Consider the following 22,933-nt stretch of genomic DNA (forward strand, 5'->3'; position numbering starts at 1 on the left):
AAGAATCTGTTTCATTGGCAGATGCCAATCTCTCTGTATTGCCCACAATTATTAGTTTAACTATCTAAAATTGACCTCAGATTACTACAAGATCTTTAATTTAGCAACATTCTTACATTATATCTGAAATTTATATTAATTTGTCAAATGGAATCATTGTCTTCAAACCTATTTGTTTATATTCGATTTTTTTATACTGGTAGTTTCCCACCTCAAACAAGCAGCTGTGAACAGCAAACAGACAAGAAACAGCAGAAAACCAACAAAACATCAAAAGTGATAATCAGCAGCCAAGATAAACACCACAACCATACATTTTCTTACTATGGATACATTGATTATATGAAGAAAGCTGTAATGCTGAGAAAGAGAAGAGGATGATCAGAAGCAAGATGGACTTTGTTACAGCAGCAATAGGTGCATTGTTGGAAGACGTGTGTGTGCATGTGTATTATTATACACACACTAGAATAGGAATAGAAATAGGAATAGAATAGAAATAGCTTTATTGGCCAAGTGGCCAAGCACACATAAGAAATTTGTCTCTGGTGCATAAGCAACTATGTACATTTTTACTTAATGTACAAGTAAATCCTACAAAAATCAACATGACTTTCCTGGTTGCATTACGAAAGATCTTCTTTATATGAAACCAACGATCCAGCTGCTGACACAATTTGCTTGTTCCCATAGGCCAATCAGATGCCAAGGAAGGATTTTTTTTTCTATCCTGAAGGTCAACCACCCCCTGAAGCCTATGTTGCTTAACCATGCCACCTGTCTCTGTCAACTGTTTACTCTCACCTTATTCCAAATGACAGGGCAGCTTTTCAGGCCAGACTAACCTACGGTTTCTTAGCCAGACTAGAATCTATTTAGCTTCAGAGCCTAGAAAAAGACTGGCTTGGCAGGGCCACCTGCTAAAAACCTGAGCTAAAACAATGCATATTTTGACAATCAAGGAAGGTAGGAGGTCTGCCCCAAAGACCAGGCCTGTGGATTTACATCCCGCAGCTGCCTTCTGAGTTCAGGGGTCTCCCTGCCTCCCTCTATCTATGCAAACTCAGCTAAGACGCCCACCCACCCCCACCCGGCTCTTGTCTCATTGCTCCAGCTGCTTCTCCGCTAAGGGGCAGGGAAGGGTATTGCGTTCTTTCAGATGCCCGGGGACCAAGTCACCGGGCCGTAAGTTAGGCCGGGGTGGGGGTGGGGGAGAGGGGTGTCTTGCTGCTGCATCTGGGCAGGACCGAGGGGCGGGGAGCCCAGATATGCGTGCTATGATGAAATCCCCTCGCCGGCGGGTATAGGGAGACGGCGGCTCATTGCAATATTCAGCAGCGGTAGCCACGGAGGCCCCGTCTTTCGTCTGCTCGCTCCTCTCCGCCTCCTCTCTCCTCCGCCTCCTCCCCCAGCCGCTCCATGGCAGAGCTGCCCTGACTCCCCCGCTGCACCGCGCCGCCTGCCCGCCAACAGCCCCGCCCGCCCAACCCGCTCCGGCCCGGAATGATCTGAACCTTCCGACAGACACGCACCCGAGTCCAGCGCAATCGCCCACCGCAGGTGAGTGGCGCCTCGGCACGCTTCCTCCCTCCCCCCCTCCCCGCGCCCTCCACCAAGATCCTGGGTGTCCGCTCGGATGGGGAAAAGATGAGGGGGGGGGTGGGGGCGGCAGGTCGGTCATTAACGCTGCCCTGAAGGTGAAGCCCTCAGGTCTGCTCAGGGTTGTTGCACTCTCTCCGGCAAGCGTAGCCTTTTCCCCCCGCTTCCTTTGCAAAGCGGGGCAAGATGGAGAAAGGAGATGGCGCGCATTTTCTCGGCTATTCTTTCTGCCCACCAAAAATCTACGGCCGTTCTTCCTCCCTCCCACCCGCGGTCGTCTCTTCCCCCATTTCCTCCTCTTGGTTTCAAGGACGCGGAGTCACCCTCGTTGTCACCCTCGCCGCCTTCGTGGGTTGAAAAAGCATCCTCGCGCGCGCGCGCGGTCCCCCCCCGCCCCCGCGATCGTCAGCGATGCTTTTGAGGAACCGGGCTCGAAAGGTGTTGCTTTCTGCACCGGGGGGACGGGGGGGGGGACGGGGACGGCGCTGCAACCCCTGAGGCAGGCGAGGTAGGCCTGGGCTAGGGTGGCAGATCAGGGCGAGGAGGACCAGCTGTTGCAGCAGTGATAACTATGCCCAGACTTGTTGAATTGGGAGGGGGGGGGGGGCAAAGGTTACCCTTCCCCGAGGGACCAACTTGGGCTCCAACAATGGCTATGGAGGTGCCCAGACATCCCAACCCTCCCTTCCCCTCTTCATTTGGAGACCCAAAAAGAGACGGTCTCCTGCCTGTTCCAGCACACTTAGCTGGCAGGAAGGCAGTGCTTGCAAGGAGATACTGCTGGAGAATGTGAACAAGGTATTTTTGTGACTACTGTACTGTGAAGTATAGTCGGAGTTACTCCCTATCTCTTTAAAGCCTGACTCATTCGCCCCCCCCCCACCCAAAATCTTTGCTGAAGCCATCTTCCACCGGTGTCTTGTCTCCATGCAGAGCTCAGTGCCGGGATGGATGTGTTTATGAAGGGCTTGTCCAAGGCAAAGGAAGGGGTTGTTGCTGCAGCAGAGAAGACCAAGGAAGGGGTAGCGGTGGCCGCGGAGAAGACCAAGGAAGGCGTGCTGTATGTTGGTAAGGTTGCTGCAGGCAGAGCTGCAGAGCTGCCCCTTCTCACTATGCCCCCTTGCAGGGAAACAAATCTGCCAAGCAGAGAGAGGAAGGATTAAAAGAGAAGGCGAAGGCAGGCTTCCATTGGTTAGGGTTTTATCATTATTCTAGTTGATCCTTCCAAAGTGACAATGGCTTCCCTTCCTCAATAATTCTTTCCATCTATGCAATGATTCTAGATAAGACCCCCCCCACACACACACCAAATAGTCCAATAGTAGGGCTCCTTTCTGAGCTTTTCTGTATGCGACCTTTCTGATTACCTTCAGCATCCAAAATATTTCATCTTTAGGGCTCACCTTTACCTATGAGATTATGTTTGATTTGCAAGTCATGGTCACGTCTCCTTTCCTTTGGGATTGATCAGATTTCAGATCCAATTAGGAGAACAGTGGTTGAGTGCACTGGTTTATTTAATTTTGGTTTACTATGCTGTGCGAACCCAACCATTATAAAAGCCTCTTTACCTTTTTCTTCATGATTTGAGCCCCCTTCAGTTCTGAAATGTGATTCCCTTTATGTAAAGATGCAATTCCAGTCGTGAGGTGAGTGTTCTGGAGTCTTTCTGCTACTCCACACATAAGATGGAATGCTTTCATTCTGCAGGGGTGGGGTGGGGGAAGGGAACCATTGGGACATTTCAAAGCCTTTTTCCTACAATAAACTCTAAGGTTATAGTCTTTTGGGGAAAAGCAGGGATGTAACAGATTATGGATTCATCTTAGTGTTCAATTTCAGCCAGTTTTATAAATTCACCAGTGAGCAACCATTTCCCCCAACACTTGAATAAATAATGCCTCCACTAATATTTTTTTGAAATTACTTCTTTGAAATTATGAGTCCCACTCCCAATTTCTTCATTCCAGAGATTCATCTATCAACTTCCCATGATCATTCCATTTTGTCATTCATCTTCCTAGTGCTGACTCACAACCTTCCTGAACATTTGCTTTTCTTTCTTGTAAAAGTGTAAACTAAATATAAATAAAATAATCATTGAATGAGTGTAACTAATTATACTTGTGATGCCATTTGCAAAAAGCAAGGCAACAAAAACCTTTGGCAAGACCATGAAGTATATATAGGTAGTTCTTGACTTACAATCAGTTATTTAGTGACCGTTCACAATTACAACACTGAACAAAGTGGCTTATGATCATTTTTCACACAACCATCGCTGCATCTTCATGGTGATGTGATCAAAATTTGGATGCCTGGCAACTGACATGTATTTATGACGGTTTCAGTGTTCTGGGGTCATGTGATCATCATTTGTGACCTTCTGACAAGCAAAGTCAATGGTGAAGCCAGAGTCACTCAACAACAGTGTTACTAACTTAACAACTTCAGTGATTCACTTAACAACTGTGGCAAGAAGGGTCATAAATTGGGATAAAACTCACTTAACAACTGTCTTGCTTAGCAATGGAAATTTTGGGCTGTTGTGGCGATAAGTCAAGGACTACCTGAACCAAGGTCAAAGGGAAAGGGTTTAAAAAAGTCATTTATAACAAATTTTTCTCAGATATATTTACAGAAAAAAATGAGAGCAAGAGACGTGAATGAACCTAATGCTGTAAATCAACTCTTAAGGGAAAAAAACCAGTTGTGATAAACAAGAAAAAGCAATATGATGTAAACACTGCTATCTCTTAGCCTGGACACATTCCATTTAACTTTTTTTCTTAATTTGTCTTCCTCAGCTAGTTAAGAATCTGGCCTTAAGTTGATCAGCTGTCAATCCAAACATCAAAGGCAGACAAAGTTGATTTGAGCTAAATGTGAATCCAGGTCTTTCCTCCCAGAATCTCTACATTTTACCAAATCAAATCATTAAAAAGACTCCAACTGTGATCTGCCATCATGGGGATTGCTAGGCACAAGTTAAGAAAATGCTGTTAAACTGTAAGACTATAAACTAGCAATGGCTTTTAGTCTTTGTAACTGTATAATATCTCTTGAATTGTAAGCACCAAACCTTAAATGCCAACTGTTTGAGAATGATCAATGAAATTGGGACAGATCATTCTGGAGAAAATCTATCGATGAATTCACTAAAATTTGATGGTACATAATCAGCTGGCCAGTCAGTCAGTTAATCAATCAAGTAATAGTGACAAACAACTATACTATCCTACCTAATGTGTGATTTCTGAATATATAATTGGTTAGCCATGGCAAGCCACATAAGTAGACTCAAAGAGCTCTTCACTGATGCAGCTGTAGCTCTAGAGACATCACTTTGAGAGTGAGATGGGTGGTCTTTAAATTTTTACACACACACACCCAAATATCTTGTGTATTATTTACACATACAATAAAAATGAGAATACGTAATGATGTTGTCCTGTAATCTTTTCCATCCTGGTGGTTTATAAATGAATTAGACTACAATTCCCATATTTCCTGCCAACATGGCTCCCAGATTTTGTGACTGGAGAATTTGTGACTGTAGTTCTATTGAAACTAGATCTGTAAGAACCTTATTTTTTTTCTTTAGCTAAGCCATTATTCTTTGACTTTGTCTACAAAATATGCTTTCCAGGAGTTACCTTAGCATGTTGTGAAACTAATCTAATTCTCTGGCTTTGCATGATCTGCTGAACACTGAATTAACCAAATGGGATGAATTCAAGCAATATGCTTCGGTGAAAAAGGGCTTATTTTGGGGGTTCAGCGTGCTAAGCATATGTAGCAATTCCCTGCATCTTGGTCAATTTCTCTTTCTCATATCTTCTTGAGTGTGATCTCTTTATTTTTTCAATCTTCAGGATTTTTCCAGATTCCTGTTCTACAACAGAAAATATACATTAATCTGTGCCCTGTATTTAAAAGGGTTAAGGATAAAGGAGACATCTAAGAATTGATTAGGAATATCATGGTGTGCCTTGTTGAGAAGAGCCACACTCAAGCAACATTCCTTAGCAACAGGCTAAGAACCATTTAATGCTACTCCAGCTCAGCTTCATCTTCAGTGGCCAACATCAGACAACACAACTAAGCAAGCAATCATATTTTCATATTTGCACCCTTTTTGATCCATATTTTGGTAAATATGGATCAAAAAGGGTGCAAATATGTAATATGGTATGACCAAAATATGTTTGGTATGACTTGCCCATCAACAGTCACCAGGTTTTTGTTTTCATAGTTTTGTTAGTCAAACTGGAGGATCCATTGTCCTGGACAGTGCTGGAAGGAGGGACCACCAAAAAGTCCAAAACTAAGTGCTGGCTACAAAGTCCAAAAGACATCTTGAAAGAATGCAGTGCCCACCCATTTCTGCACAGTTGCCAAGACAACTAACTGGTTATGTCTGGATAAAGTCACCAGGTCTTGAGCTCTGCTCAAAGGACTTTCATTTTATTTTATTTTTAAAAAATAAGTTAAATCCATATTGGCTGCCCATGTTTCATTTCTTTGCATGCCCGTGTGCAATAAAAATGAAAAATGGAAATAGAAGAAAGAGAGGACAGAGGAGAGGATCAATTTCAGAATGAAAGGAGTCACCCAACATGATGAACCAACCAGTGTACCTTGATCTTTGTCTATGTGTAGCAATCTGTCAGATCCTCAAAGAAGGCCAGGTGAGGAAAGATATACCACAAGAGGTATATCCTCCTTGAACTCAGATTTACTGATTTAGGATACACTAATAGAATCTTGACTCCCTGACAATATTTTCTCCATCCATCCCTCCTATATCAAACAGAGTCAAGGCACATATTCTTTAGTTTCTTTCTGATACTTTCTGGGTTTTTTAGGTTATGTTCATGTTTTGCTAATGGTTTCTACATATCTTCTTCAGCTTTGTGGCCCATCAAGCCTCAAAAGAAGTGAAGAAAACAGAGGGCCAAATTGCACCTTGGTTTATCTTATGAATGTAGACAGTATACCAACAATTCCATATTTGTCCTGCCTCCTGGCTCTTTCTCATTCTTCATCTTATTCTCCCTACTGGGAGAACCAGAGATTAATTAACTGCCCATTTCCCCATAAAAGTCTCTTTGCTGCTGCGCCTTTGCACTTGTGACTTTAAGCATAATGTGGTTTGTTACACTGTAGCTTGCATAATTTTGAACTCAACTATTGGAGTTTCAAAGCTTAATTTATGGGTTTACAGAATGTGTGCATATGTGACGGCATGTGTAGCTCTATAGGCTTTAGTTCATCCCTTCTTCCAACCCTTTTCTGAGGAGATGGCAAGAAAGTGTATCCAGGCAGTACCTACCCTATTTCTCTCTTTATCTTAGTGACAGGCTGCTATATGGATTGTTTATTTTTGTGCTCTATACCACTGAGTTAGGCAGCCATATATAAGTTATAGATAGATAGATAGATAGATAGATAGATAGATAGATAGATAGATAGATAGATAGATAGATAGATAGATAGATAGATAAATTAGGTCGCCACTCAAGGCAAATGTCAGGAAACTGACATTACTGTATTTCTTGCCAGACATTGATGATGCCTGGTACCAATACTAAGTGATCAGTTCAGCTTGGCATATAAGTCAAAACAAAAATTACTGTCATAACAAAAATAAAAAATAGAAAATAAATCATATATCCCTGTTCTGGAATAATTACCTCTTGCTTTCTCTCTCTCTCCCCTATTGGACTTGTTAACATTTCCTTAAAAACAGAATTGCTGTTGCCCTTTTGCCCTCACCCATTTCTGCCTTCCCTTAGAATCCTTTTTATTTTTTAACAAGTAAAGAATCAGGCTAGAAACCAGGAGACCAGGACTTCTAGTCCTGCCTGAGGCACAAAGCCATATGAGTGACCTTGAGCTAGTCAGTTTTCAACCCTAGGAAGGAGGCATTGGCAAAGCACTTTGAAAACATTGCCAAGAAAACCGCAGGGACTTCTCCAGGCAGTCTGAGAATTGGACATGATTGAATGGAAGAAATAAAAGGAAATAGCCACTTAGACTGATCCAACAAACTCATGTTAAAACAAACCAATCCAGCCAAAAAAAAAAAAAAACCTGTGAAAGGTTCTAGAATGCCATACTTTCATTTTTAAAATTATAGCCCTGCAAGAACAAAATGGAGATTCGTTGACTAAAAAAACGATCCAATTTAGACAGAGATGTATATTTGGCAAATCACACAATAATACATGCATTTTTATATTCTTGATAAAATTGCTATTCTTTCCATCCTGCCATACCCATTTTAAAAGGAAGTTAGAATATTCAGATTATTAATGGATTGGACGATTGATATTGTAATTCAGCTTATGTCGCAGCCAATTTATTTATCTGCTGTTTTGTGAAAGAAGAAATATTTCTTCTAAAAAAAGATTAGACATTGATATCTTTCTTGAAGTCTTTTAAACAGTATTTATAAAGGAACTGAGAAGTCCTAACTTCTTTAGCAAGTTATCAAAAGTAATTATCTAGTGGAATGATACAGCAAACTGACCAACTCATGACTTGCTAATGTTTTGGACAACAGATCCTACAGTATCCTGATACAGGACATCATACTTACAGGGATCCAAAATATTTCTCTTTTATCATTCCCAGTTCCTTTTCCAAATAGGTAGATTATAAACCCACAACACTAAGTGGCAATAGCCTAGTTCATATATTTTCAAATTATAAAAAGAATTGCAGAGACAGCATGGAGTTCCAAAAAGAAAATGTCAGACTGATGGAACTTTCCTCCCAATATGGCTCAGGCAAGGGATAGTAGAGAGAAATAAGGTTAGCAGGGGAGAGGCAGAAAAATGTTTCTGACTTGCGTGCAGAAGCTGTTTTCACATGTGGAACTGGGTTCGATCATCGGTGTAGACTCACCTGTGAAAAAGGCAGTTTGTATCTGGGTGACTGCAGGACATTGGTTTATGGATTTCATATTCATGTAAGTAGATTGATGAGATGCTGGAGTGTGCCACTTGCAACTGTAAGTGTGATTATGGGGTCATTTTTTTAAGAATGCCCCTCTTTATAGAAGAAACGAACTTCCCTTCATGTAATAATTTAGCACACTGAATTAGTATTTTTCTTTGAAATGCTAGCTTTCTATATTCAAGGAACTTATACTGGTATTCCCCACCTATCAAGTTATTCTCCTGTTTCTTCTCAGCTATAGGCGAATCCAGGCCTTTCTTAGGTATTTGTCCCAGAAGGAACTATTGCTACAATCTTGTGACCATTTATACAGATAGTCCTTAACTTACACCCATTCATTTAGCAACCATTCAATGTTACAACTGAAAAAAAAGTACGGTATTTATGGCCAATCCTTGCACTTACCACTTTTGCAGTATCCACATTGTCATATGATCAAAATTCAGATGCTTGGCAATTGGCATGTATTATGATGGTTACACTGTTCCAGGGTCACATGATCACCATATGTGACTTTCCCAGCAGGCTTCCAAGAAGCAAAGTCAATGGGGGAAGCCAGATTCACTTCATAACCAAAGACTGATTTAACAACCTCAGCAAAAAAAAGTTGTGGAGTCAGGTGCAACTCACTTGACAATCACCTCACTTGGTGATGAAGGTTGTGATTTCAATTGTGGTTCTATGTTTAGGACTATCTATAGCAGGGCCTGCGGGCCAGATGTGTCATGCATTGGCCACACCCACACCTGGTTTAGCAAAGGGGGGGAAAGTGCCAATACATCACGTGATGCCACTGTGATGATTTTGAGTTTCACACCACTGATCAATAGGAATAATTCCCATTGAATACAGTGGGGCTTCTAATTACACATGCATAAGATCAGGCTCCATCTATCCTGCAATTATATTTCCTCTGTCACCCTTTGGAGGTCTTCTGTGACAGTGATTTGTGGTTGGAGTGGAATGAGACAACTTGCCAACGTGCCATGAAACAACTTGCTGCAGGACAATTGAACAATTCAATTTAATTATTTAAAATAATTTTTAAAAATATTTTAATTTTTGTCATTCACATTTCATTTTGCACCCTTTAATGGTTCTTTTCCACAATTTCATTGATATTAGTATAGCTCTTGTCCCGCAGTGAGTTGGCCATGGTGAGTTGGCCTTGGCAAGATGATCATGTTAAGCTGGCCATGGTAAGTTGGCTATGGTGAATTGTCCTAGACCCTGGCTAGAGAGCAAAATTATGCTTCCTCTCTGCTTTTTCTAATGCCTTGTACTATTTGAACATTCCTCACTGTAGGTGTTCATTGTACAATACAGGAAAGCTGTATAAGAGAATGCCAGGTTCTGAGTTGCACGTGGAGATAATATATTGCAGATGTTTGTCCTCCACCATGTGGCATAGTAAGACATGGAAAATGAGTTAAGGGGTGGAATTAAGTTGTTTAAAGACTCTGATTAACAAGAGAACCTTTTGTTGGTTTATAGCAGAAAATCCACCCTGCTTGCCAGTAATTAATTATTGTAATTAACTTCTGCATGCAAGCAGAATAGTAGAGACAAAACATCATTTTGCCACACCTTTATTTTGTTGATTGTATGAAGAAAAGGTTGCTTAAATAGACTTAGGGTTTAATTAATCCACGTAGACTGTGAAAGTGTGCTTGACTGGATGGCTTGCAAACATGGTGAGTCCAAGAATTAAATGCGAGGGTGGTACATGCCGTGAAAAATAGAGAATCAAAAATTGCACTCTACTGCTTTTGAGGGCAGTTTATCATTGCTTAGATCTGCTTTACATTTTTTCCTGGATGTTTGACCTTGCCATTGGCTGCATCAACATGTTTCTTGGAACAAGCCCAGCAGAGCAAGCAATCCACAATGCTGGAAGTCTTGGGCCCTTTTCATTAATTATCACTATGGCCATTTTGTAGCTTTGGCATATTTTATTGGCAAGGATTTTTATATCTTTTTCCAGATCACTAATTAAAGAAAAACACCGAAGGCCACTGGGCTTGCAACTGATCACTCTGGGATTTTAATATAAGTACTTCTGCTTTCTGCCCTGCTTAATAACTGAATTGTAGCTTATTGATCATGATAGGGCTATTTCCTTAACTGGAATGCTCCAAGAAAGCAAGTGGGATTTCTTAAAGCACTCAGTTATAATAATTACATTACCCTTCTGAACTTATCTGTGAGTTCAAAGAACAGCTGGCAGATGAACTGGTAGGGAAGCATGAGTATTAGGAGATGAGATGTCTAACAAATTTCTCCTGTTGTGCCAAGTAGACACAGCAGAACAAAACACAGAGGTTTTTCTGTACCGAATATGCAGATAATTCTTCCAATTGCAGATAGCTGTGCTATGGAGAACAGGGACAAACATGTTGGAGCGGCAGCTTGTTCCTGCTATAATCTCAAACAAAAGGATATGGAAATGGATTTCTATTGGCCTAGTCTGCTAAATAGTTCACCAGTTTTGTTTTGAGAGCTCCATCATGGGATATGGATAACTCTCCTGACCTCACTAGGTTTCATGTCTCTGCCATTTTTTAAAAAGTTTAACTTAAAAGAATGGGGGAGCTGGCATTCTACGCAGTAAAGTACAAATCCTTTGGATCACCTTGATTTCTTTTTATTGGCTTTTTTAGAAAAAAAAGGGGCATCTGCTGTACTGTGCCTAGTTTAGATGTATACCATTTTAACAACAACAAACATCCAGAAGCATAAACAGGATGTGTCCTGCAATAGCAAGAGCTAGAAAGTGGAAGGCAATATTCATTATGTAGACAGGCCAGCAAACCCTACCTGCTGTTGTAGCCACCATTTTCCTCACATTTCCAAAAAGCTGGGGAGCCAGGCTCTGCAGCATTTGGCAATTCCACCAAAACCCTATGGTCAGGGGTGGGATTCAACCAGTGTTACTACTGGTTCGATACTTACATTTTGCGCTGCGTGCACATGTAATACAGTGAAAGCTGTGCCTCCCAGACAGCTGGTAAGCGCTCTGCATGGGTGCACAGCGTTTGAAAAAAGCCTTTATTACTGATTTTTCAGCCTCAGCTCTGCCACGCAAAGCAGCTGAGGTTGAAAAAGCAGGAAATAAAGGTCAGGTAAGAGCCCAGGTGGGTAGGTGGGCCAAACAGCAGCAGACACAGAACCACTTCTGTGTCTGCTGCTCTTCAGAGCTACCGGTTCTACAGAGCTAGATAGAACCAGTAGCATCCCACCCCTGCCTATGGTTCAAGGGCTATTCTGAGCCAATTGGAGGATTTATGTGTATTTGATTTGTATGTTGCCTTTCTTCTCTGGAAGTAAGGGGTCCTTGATGCTCTCTGAGCTTGGTAATTTTTATGCAGATGTTTCATTACCCAAACTAGATAACTTCATCAGTATAAGCAAGGATTGGGGTTTCCTTACTAGCACTTATGATGTTAGCTAGTTTGGGTAATGAAACATCTGCAAAAAAATTACCAAGCTCAGAGAGCACCAAGGACCCCTCATTTCAAACCTGAGCTATATATATTCTTCTTTATTGGTCTCTGAGAATACTTAAGGCAACTAGCAAAATTTTTAAAAACCCAGAAATAAGCTGCCCAAAGTTTAAATATCATTTAATGTCATATTCAATCATTTATCAATTAGAATGCCTTATAGTTTTCCTTTTTTTTAAATGCTGAGAGTGTGGGGTTTAGCTGCAACTCTGACTAAGTGATGTTCCTAGTCTGGTAAACATGCAGGAGGAAATCTTCATATGCCACAAATTCATGCCCCTGACAATGGGCATCTCTTCAGAAGGACCTCTCCCAGAGAACTTAATAGCCAAACAGATTCATAATAGAAAGGATGGTTCTTTAGTCAACTGCTAAGCCATTTAGGGCTTGAAAGCTTAAATTGTGCTGGCCAGCAACTGTCAACAATGCATATTGTTCAGTGCGTGCATTATACAATCTCCATTCCCCATGTCTTGCATTGTATTCTTAGCAATTTAGCTGCTGTACTGAGCATCAGTTGCAATTATTGGATTCTTTTAAGGTTAGACATAAGTTGACTTCAGAGTCAGCTGAAGTTAAAGGAGTAGCCCAAGTTGGCAAACGCATATTCTTTCAGGAGGAATGGAACCTTATCCAAACCAGGTGCAGTGTCATTCCTCAATCTGTTTCTTATAAACTAATGGTGCCCCTGTCGTGCTTTGGATTTATCTCAGATTGTTTGTGCTCATTGAACATTTATCAAACTTAGCCAATGATTAAGCATAGTAAGGAGCAACAGAGCTGAGGGTTAACAAAACATACTGATACACCATTCCATTCCAAAACAAAACTTCTGGCCAAGTGGTTTTGTTGTGCACCCATAGAGACAAGGGTGAAGACCATTAAGAACTATATCTGTATTGTATTCCAAGAAACTGAACAGGGGCTATACAACATAGCTGTCAATTTTTGAGCAAACAGAAACTGTAGTTCAGGATTTATACCAAGCCAGGCTTGAGAAGCTTCATATTCTCTTACAGTAGATCCCCACTCTAGCCCTCACAATGTCCATTGATGATTGATGCTTGCTTAAATATATTCTGCATCCTCACTTTCCTCTTTGGCAAATCCATTATTAGGGAGGGATTTTTCAGCCTGAGAGATTTCATTCTCCCCAATCCAAGCCAGATTGTTGTGTGAACCCTCTGAGTTTGGGAGTAGTTGTCTTAGTAATGTGTTTTAACTGATATATTATATCTGGGTGTTTTAGCTTTCTGGAAGCCACCCAGAATGGTTGTCTTTAGTGATTGGGTAGCCTTAAAACTGAATAAGTATATGTAGATCTTGAACAGCCTAGTTGTGCCACTCTCCTGGACTTTGGGGTAAGGATAGAAGTTACAGAGCACACTTTAAACACTGGATACTTCTATTACTTTCCCCATTAAGTATGGATATGTTGGACTGTAACTTACGCCATCCTTAGCCTGCATAGCCAGAAATACATTGGCTGTGAGTGGTAGGAATTGTAGCACAGGGCTAACTTTGCTAAGTTGCTCCATTTCTTAGCAACCTCCAAGTAAAGATGTAATTCACCTACATTCAAAGGGGCCTGCCTTCCAATACATATAGGTTAAACTAGAAGAGATGCTAATCAGCCCTTCCAACCCGTGATGTAAAGATGCTTTCTTGGGAGCTATGAAATATGAACTATGAACACACTGGTGTACTGTGTTCAAGAATGCTTTCTTATTCTATTCAGACTTCTGGGATTCTTATTCGTCTTATTCAATTCAAACTTCTGGGATTTCAAACAGAGACTGGACAGTATCCTATCAGTGACAGTGGAGTGAATCCTACAGTTGCAGGTGGTTGGACTTGATGATCTCTTAGGTCACTTATAACTCTGTGATTCTATAATTCCATCTATACATCTATATAATTTTAATATCTTCATAACCACAAATGTTAGGAAGTTGAATTCCATGGTCCATGTGTCAGCAGGTTTTTAAACTTCCCATTAAGTGCTTATTCAGAAATAATGTACATTTTATTTTAAACATGTCTTTGTAGACTGAGGTAGAGCTTAGAATGAACAGGATCAAAGCAGGCATGTAGAGGTAATGTAATGTTTTTCTTTGTGAGTAAAGTTTTTTTTTTCCTAAGGAGGTATTTGTTCTGAAGAATAGGCAGAAGCTGCACATTGAGTGCAAACATTGCAGGCAGCTTGATCCCAAAAGCCAACTTCAGGCTTTCTCATAGGAATGCAGCCAAGGGACTCGTGATTACCTGAGGCCAGCTGCCTCTTGGTTGATAGCCTATATGCTTCATAGTTCATATTTCATAGTTCCCAAGAAAGCATCTTCAATGCATACCTTTACATCACGGGGTGGAAGTGCTGATTAGCATCTCTTCTAGTTTAACCCATATGTATTGGAAGGCAGGCCCCTTTGAATGTAGGTGAATTACATCTTTACTTGGAGGTTGCTAAGAAATGGAGCAACTTAGCAAAGTTAGCCCTATGCTAAGATGTTCAGAGGTGAAGGTCTGAAGAGGACCAGTTTTCTTCTTTCCAGAACCAAGTGATGGAATACTATGTTACTTTATTCTGAGCATAGCATTTTCTTTTAGACAGCTATACAACAGGAAAAATATCTACTGACCCTGAGGAGTAAAATATGCGTAAATGAGACATGCCCCAGGAGAGTCTCTTTGGAATGGAGGTTGTTTACATGATCCCAGCTCACCCCTTTTGGCACGAAGAGAAGGTGTGTGAATTCCATGCCTATTGCTTTGGGATCACTGGCAAGTTTCCAAAGCAAAAAAAGAAAAAAGAGAAAAAAGAAAAAAGAAAAAACTTCCAAAATGCCTTTCCCCCCACTAATTATATCACTGAATGGAAGCACTGCTAGTAGACAAAATCTCTAGAATCTAATCTCCACCCCCACCCCACCCCGCCTCCGTCCACTAAAAACAAAAGATGGAAAAACCTGCTCAAGTCAGTGATGCTTTGGAGCCCCAAGACATCCAGGCTTTTCCCCATAGGATCTGTTAAGGAGTGAGTGCATAGTTGTTTAGTCTGCCAAAAATATGGCTTCCTGGAATGGTTCTGGTTGTTTCAGACTATGCATGTAATTAACACCCCTAAACTTCTGGTAAATTAACTGAATTTTCATGAGCCAATTGGAAGGCTGTGCTGCCAGCAAAATACAGCTTCATAAAACTGGCACACATTTCATGACATCCAGGTAAATGCAAGGGGAAACTTGGCAAGAGGGAAAGAGCTATGGGTGATTCTGTGTATATCACAGTCTTGTTTGCTGCCACATGCCACAAAAAAACAGGAGGAGAGCTTCAATTTTTGGATGGTTCACTGACCGGTGAAATATGGTTATATTGGAAGAAAACATCAACTGCTTGTTGCCTTTGAAGACCAGTGGAAATCCATAGCAGTTCAAGACATTTTGCTGCCTGTTGAAAGTCAGTATCGATACAGTTTATTATGTTGTTGAGATAGCAGCACCTCCCTTTATTCCTACCCACTTTCTTTTTTAAAATAATAATTTTGTTAAAATTGCAAATACAATGGTAAAAACTAGTGCAAACTGAAAGAGAAAAAATAGGTATGGCAAAGAAAAAGAAAGAGAAAATAATTTTTTTTTAAAAGGAAATATATAAATAAGTGACTTCCGACTTGCATCATAAATATATCAATTTTAGTAACTCATCACCTTTTAAAATACAACAAATGTTTTTTTCTTTCCCTATCTCTTCCTTTATCTATAGGTTTTATCTATCTATAAAACCTAGTCCTTTCAGTCCTGTTGTCCATTGGGAGAGTTATAGAGACATATTATTATTTGCTTGATCAGATAAATCAACTTCATATTACTTAAATTTACTTTTAATAATCTTGATCTTTAGTCCAAATAATGTCCTAGAAGTTGAGTTCTTTTCATTATTTGTTGGTCTTCTTTAAAAATTCAAAACTTTAACAAGCCTCTTTTGTAAAACCAATATACTAGAAAAATTATCCTTGCTATTCTCTTGGTTTGTTTTCTGTATCTCTCTTTTAATTTTTAAGACATCAGCTGATTTATTTGTATGTTCAATACAAAATGGTTTCCTGTGTCATTCTCATAGCCTGTTATTGTTAAATCCACTTTCAAATCAGTCTCAATCTTGTCAGTTAAAACTTGCTCCTCTTTCATAACATCTTTTCAACAATCTGCCCATACAGGCAACCATTCTTTAATTTATGGATTTGTTGTTTAAAAAATATTGTTTAATATTTCCAATATTATTCCAATACCAAAAATGTTCCGTACTAGCAGGCTTGAAGGCCGGAAAAGCCAGGCCATGATTGGTCGTTATGGGACACTCTGATTGGCTCATATAGAGCTTGCTGCGATTGGCTAACACCAAGCGCGGCAAGCTCAAAAACCTGTCATTGGCTGCCTAGCCGCGGCCAGCTCTATAAAAAGAGCAGCTGCAGCTAGGGTTTTTGTCTCAGTACCTGGTTGCTTAATAAAGAGCTGTTGTTCAGTACTACGAGTCTCGTCTCTCCTTGGGACCCACCACCCAGACTTAACACTGGCGACGAGGGTGGGATACTGAGACAGCAAGGCTGACCAGCACATGGCAGACAGCGCGAAGACGACCAGCGAAATGGCCAGCAGCGCCGTGCCACCCGCACCATTCAATCCGGCCAGTGAGGACTGGGAGTCCTACATTGATCGTTTCCAAATGTTCTTGGAATCGAACAACCTGAAAGACGCCACCGGCAGCAAGAAGCGAGCGGTCTTTCTAACACACTGCGGACCCACCGTTTTTAAAATGGCCAAGGCGCTTGCGAAGCCTGCTGATGTCAAGACTATGGACTGGGACAACCTAGCTCCCATCCTCCGATACCATTACGCCCCGGCTGTACCGACCCTTATCAGAAGGCATGACTTTTACCAGCGTGATCAGAGTGAGGGTGAGAGCATCGGCGAGTTCGTAGCCGACCTGAGAGACCTAGGGGGCTTATGCGGGTTCGCTAACCTAGACGAGGCCATGCGAGACCGGGTCATCCTCGGCCTAAAAGATCCAGCACTCCAAAGCAGGTTGATGGCCAAGGGTGATATATCCCTCGCCGACGCCATAGACGAAGCCACTGCAGCCGAGGCCACACATAAGTCAGTGGCGCGAATGCGCCGTTCGAACGGAACCGATCACAAATCCACCAGCGAGCTGGCCGTGACACCAGAAAAACTCGCAGCCTCCACCCACCATGGCGACATCGAAGCCCCCTCTGATAGCAAAGAGGAAGAAGTTCACAGACTTCAGTCAGAGCGCGAGCGGCGAGACCGGCGGGGTCGCAAGTCGGCGTACCAATGCGCCGGCTGCGGAGGAGATCACCCACGTTCCGAATGTAAGTTCCTGGATGCTATTTGCCGTTTTTGCGAGAAGCAAAGGCATATCGCTAAAGTATGCCACAACAAAAGAAACTTCAGCCCTCGGCGCCGGGGAAACAGCCCGAGAAGGCAAGATGGCAACCCTACCAAAAACCGGGACCGCCTGACAGACAACTGATGGAGCCGGGACAACAGAACCAAGAAATTCAGCGAGGCACCACGAAGAGAGGAAACGTACCAAACAGTCATTATCGGCCACGCTTCACCAATCGACGCACAAAAAATTCGTATTGAGGTCGGTATCAAAAATCAACCATGCACCATGGAGGTAGATTGTGGCTCCTACCTCTCTATGGTCTCCTGGTGGACCATTAAGCGTATAATACCCAGCATACGCCGCCAAGAACTGAGCGACCAGAAATTGATTTTGAAAGACTATCAGGGGAACCGCATTCCAGTTGTGGGTGTAGGACATTTCAAAATCTCTTTCAAAGACTGTACCAACATCTTACCACTCACAATCGTCGATAAGGACCGCCCCAGTCTACTCAGGTTGCAATGGTTCGCACCGTTGGGGATCGAGATGGCAGGCATCAACCACACCGAGGATGAAGACTGGGAAGCAACGCTCGTTCGGGACTTCCAAGAAGTCTTCAGTGACACCCTAGGCAAGTACAAGGGGTCCCCAATCTCCTTTAATCTTAGCCCTGACTTTGCTCCCATCCGCCTCAAACTGCGCCGAGTGCCTTTTGCACTCAAGCCTAAAATAGACGAACAATTAGACAAACTAATAGCGCAAGGTGTATTAGAACCCATTGATCATGCCTGCTGGGAAACATCAATTGTCACCCCTATCAAACCAGACGGCTCCCTGAGAATTTGTGGTGACTACAAGGCCACCCTCAATCATGCATTGCAGCAGAGTGCCTACCTGTGCCAGTAGTCCAACATCTCCTACACTCACTGGGGGCTGGCAGAATCTTTGCAAAGCTCGACCTGGCTCAAGCTTATCAACAGCTGCCAGTCGATGCTGAAACTGCCGAGGCTCAAACAATCGTAACACATTGAGGGGCCTTTAAATGCAACTGACTCCAGTTTGGAGTCAGCGTCACACCTGGGGTTTTCCAAAGCCTAATGGAAAGACTGCTACAAGGAATTAAAGGAATCATGCCCTATTTCGACGACGTCTTAGAAGAGCCCCCAACAAGCGAGAATTGGAAAAGAGACTGAGAGCAGTGCTACAAAAATTTAAAGACTCTGGCCTCAAGGTAAAGAAAGAAAAGTGCCAGTTATGTACTGAAAGGGTTGAACTCCTCGGATACCTCCTTGATGAACAGGGAATTCACCCTACCAACAAGAAATTAAGGGCCATCAAAGAAGCCCTCAGGCCAAAAAACAAAACGGACCTCCAAGCATTCCTTGGACTCATTAATTTCTATAATATTCTTCTACCCCAGAAAGCCACTGTCGCGGAGCCCTTGCATAGACTCCTGGATAAAAAGGCACCATGGATTTGAGGACGGCCAGAAAGCGGGACAAACGAACCCTTTAAACCATTTAAAAACCGCCAAACTGAACTCTTTTCTCAGAGAGGATGTATCCTGTGGGGAGACCGGGTAATCATACCAGAAACGCTCCAAAAAACAGTTTTAAACATGCTGCATGAGGGGCACCCAGGCATCATATGTATGAAAGCCCTGGCCAGGAGCTATGCTTGGTGGCCAGGCATGGACAAGCAAATTGAAACCTGGGTCGCCGCCTGTAACAGATGCCAAGAGACTGGTTCAGCTCCCCCAAAAGCCCCACCGTTAGAATGGGAAACCCCCAGAGGCCCATGGTCACGCATCCATATTGATTTCGCTGGACCAACAAAAGGGCATACCTTTTTAATTACTGCTGATGCTTACTCGAAGTGGCTCAAAATAAGCAAAATGAAAACCACCACCACAGAAGCCGTCATAAAAAAACTAAACAAACTTTTTGCCACACACGGTCTACCTGATGTGATAGTATCAGACAACGGACCCCAGTTTACTGCATTGGCATTCGAGCAATACTTGGCAAACCGTGGCATCCGACACGCATTAACATCGCCTGTTCACCCGGCGGCAAATGGGAGTGCTGAACGCATGGTTCAATTCACAAAAAAAAAAACTATTCAAAGAATTGAACATGGCGACATCCACGAAAAAATCACCAAAATGCTTCTGATCCAACACATCACGCCCAACACCACGCCCAACAAGAGCCCAGCAGAACTACTCATGGGCAGAAGACTCCAGTCACCCCTAGATCGTCTGCACCCTGCTTACACCCCAGAGAAACCCCCGGGATCCTCTAGCAAAAACCGTGCCTTCAAGGAAGGAGACACTGTTTTTGCAAAAAACTTTACTGGAGACCCACTATGGCTTCCTGCGAAAATCACCCAGATCACCGGCCCTCGATCCTACTGACTCGAAACCACTGATAGCAGGTGTTGGAAATGCCATATTGACCAGCTAAGGTCCAGGCTGGCCATTTCTCCCCTCACAGACTCTAACCAAGAAATCAGAGGGTGGGGAGAAACCGCAAACTCTGAACAAGAACTGGGTTCTGAACAAGCAGAACAACCCCCATTAAACAGAAACCAAACATTTAACCAACTAGACTTACCAGTTGACAGGGAGCCGTGGCAGACAGGTTCTTCGCCTGGAAGTAGCAGCTGGACAAGCTCTACCAGCCCAGAAAATCCAAGCGGGAGCAACAGAGCAAACGACTCAACCGACCCGGATACACCAGGTGGGAGTCGCAGCTATAGGCCCGGCTCACCCTTCCAGGCGGTTCCTTCGAGTAGCTGGAGAGCGACGTGGAGCCCGTCCGAACCTGACGATGACCAAAGACATTGTGAACTGCATAAGTCAGGTAGATAGGTCCGAAGACCCGCCTACTTGCGCGACTACGTTTCCCTGCCCCTCGGACGGAACCAAGAGGGGAGGGATGTTCTGTACTAGCAGGCTTGAAGGCCCCCATTCCTATTGGTCCGGAAAAGTCGGGCCATGATTGGTCATTATGGGACACTCTGATTGGCTCATATAGAGCTTGCCGCGATTGGCTAACACCAAGCGCAGCAAGCTCAAAAACCTATCATTGGCTGCCTAGCCGCGGTCAGCTCTATAAAAAGAACAGCTGCGGCTAGGGTTTTTGTCTCAGTATCTGGTTGCTTAATAAAGAGCTGTTGTTCAGTACTACGAGTCTCGTCTCTCTTTGGGACCCACCACCCAGACTTAACAAAAAATATATTTATCTTGCTTCATTCTATAACTGTCAGTTTAACTTGAGTATTCTTCTTTAATTATAATATTTAGTTCCTCCAGTTCCCTCTGGTGTTCAAGTTTTAAAGTCTTGCCTTAACATTAAAAAAATGGATACTTTCTGGATGCTTGACAAAGTATCTCAAACACACCTTTGGAACAGGGCCTCAGTTTGGTGTATGTATATTATTATTAGTCCCTTTAAAATTATTTACTTATTTAGGGTATGGCTTATCATACATGGACTAGCAATATATATTAACATTTCATCTAGAATTCTAGATTAATAAAACATTATAAAATATGTTAAAAAGATCGATGTTTAAATGTCAGTGTCTAGCCCATCTAATCATTGAAGTGCAGCATCGTTTATATTAAAACAAATCAGATACTGGACTGGCATATGCCCTCCATTTACATTTGGTCACAAGTTGATCGACAGTTTGATGTGGGACCCAGTAGTCACACTGAGGGGAGGAAACTATGGCACATTTATACAGAGAATGCTGGCAGATGCCGTGTGAGGTGCAAATCTTATTCAGGATTGTCTATTGTTGACATGGTAGTTCAAAGCCTGTCACCTTTTTTTTGCGGGGGGGGGGTGTCATTTATAACTCTTCCTATGTCTGGCCATTCAGTGACTCATTTGGTTTTCCACTGGGAATCACTGTTAAAATTGTTGGGAATAAGTCCCTTTGAAATCCTGACTCTGTTCAGTTCATTACAAAAACAGTAACTATTCCAAATACATCTAGACCTAGAGCTTTCGAGACACTGCATCTAGCAAAAAACAAATTCTGGTTTCTCTGATATTATTTCACACTCCTCATATATTTAATATTGAAGATTACTTTTAAGACAAAACCTTATTTGAGTCACTGTAGATTAGTAGATGATTGAACAACAAGAAGCTGTGCCCAAAGTGGTTGCTCCTCATAGAGGAAAGCTTTGTTTTACTGTATTTCCCACATAGAAGTTAATGGTGAAACCTTTTAATACATGAAGGGAATGTTTCACATGATTCTAAAGTAGGAGCATCTTTCCACAGCTTCCCTCACTGTGAGGGAATATTAATATTAATGTCCATTATTAATAACTTAGGCTGTTTGTGCATATTAACTTACATTGTAGTTAGAAGATGGAATATAATTAATGTCCATTATTAATAACTTATGCTGTTTGTGCATATTAACTTACATTGTAGTTAGAAGGTGGAATATAATATTTAGACCAGGAATAGGCAACCTGGAACTCTCCAGATATTTCTATTACAATACCCACAAATCCTGATTGCTGGCCATAGTGACAAGCTTATAGGAGTTGTAATATAAAACATTAAGCTGATGCCCAAAGATGCCAATTGTTTGGTGTCTACCTTAATTCTCCGTACTCTCATGACTCACTTTCTTTGCAAGTTACCAATTCTCAGTACAGATTCTGACTGAGATTGTCAGTCCTGATGGAATCATATATTTGGGCTTTTTTTTATCTTTCACCTGGCATTTGTTGACATCTCACAGTGGGGAACCTCTGACTCATCCTAGAAAATGTGACAGGAAATAAGCTCTATTTAACTCTTCTGGATACTTGGATGGTGCAAGTGACAGTTTCTATGCCACATGCCTTTGGAAGTCTCTTGACAAGCATTCAGTAGAAGCTTTTAATACTACAGAAAAAGCTGTGTGCTATGGAAGGCATATTAACAGGGCATTGTTTCTCTCCTCTCCTCAGCAACATGGGTAATTTGCAGCTAGACCTTCCAGAAAAATAACAGAATCTGTGTTTTCTATTATCCAACACTAACACCGATTTAATGCCAGAGCTGAGTATCCCTTCCCTAATAGACGTGAAATGAAAGAAGCTTGTTTGAGGATAGAAAAGTAGAATCACTGTTCAGCATTTTAAAAATCATGAAGGATGTGTGCTATACTACTAGAAAGGCAGAGCACACAAACTTCAAATGATATTCTCTTTGGAATATGAGAGAAACGTTCTTGGCTTTTGCTGATTTTTCAAAGAGTCCTAAAGTAACTACTATAGAAGGGCCTCATGTCTCAAGAATGGAAAACTAAAGAAGGGTGGGGCGGGGAGAGATTTAATTATTCAGGATATATGTGTTTTGCTTGTAGTTCATGAAGCTCGAAAGCAGAATAGCAGTGTTATGTCCATAGTCCATGCCTTGAGATTTGCAAATTAATTTATG

The 22,933-nt window shown here is 42.0% G+C and overlaps 1 protein-coding gene across 1 annotated transcript in view; it reads left to right on the forward strand.

The window, feature by feature from the left end:
- The first annotated feature begins 1,028 nt into the window (after positions 1 to 1,028).
- SNCB (synuclein beta) overlaps positions 1,029 to 22,933 on the forward strand; it is a 33,178-nt gene continuing 11,273 nt past the window's right edge. The window contains exons 1-2 of the mRNA XM_026726479.2: positions 1,029 to 1,560; positions 2,533 to 2,667. Of these exons, the coding sequence (XP_026582264.1) occupies positions 2,547 to 2,667 (121 nt within the window). The 5' untranslated portion in view covers positions 1,029 to 1,560; positions 2,533 to 2,546. The remainder of the gene's footprint in view (positions 1,561 to 2,532; positions 2,668 to 22,933) is intronic.

The sequence above is a fragment of the Pseudonaja textilis genome, chromosome 2 (genome assembly GCF_049901715.1).
Source record: "Pseudonaja textilis isolate UNSWEBS1 chromosome 2, rPseTex1.2, whole genome shotgun sequence".
Taxonomy (NCBI): domain Eukaryota; kingdom Metazoa; phylum Chordata; class Lepidosauria; order Squamata; family Elapidae; genus Pseudonaja; species Pseudonaja textilis.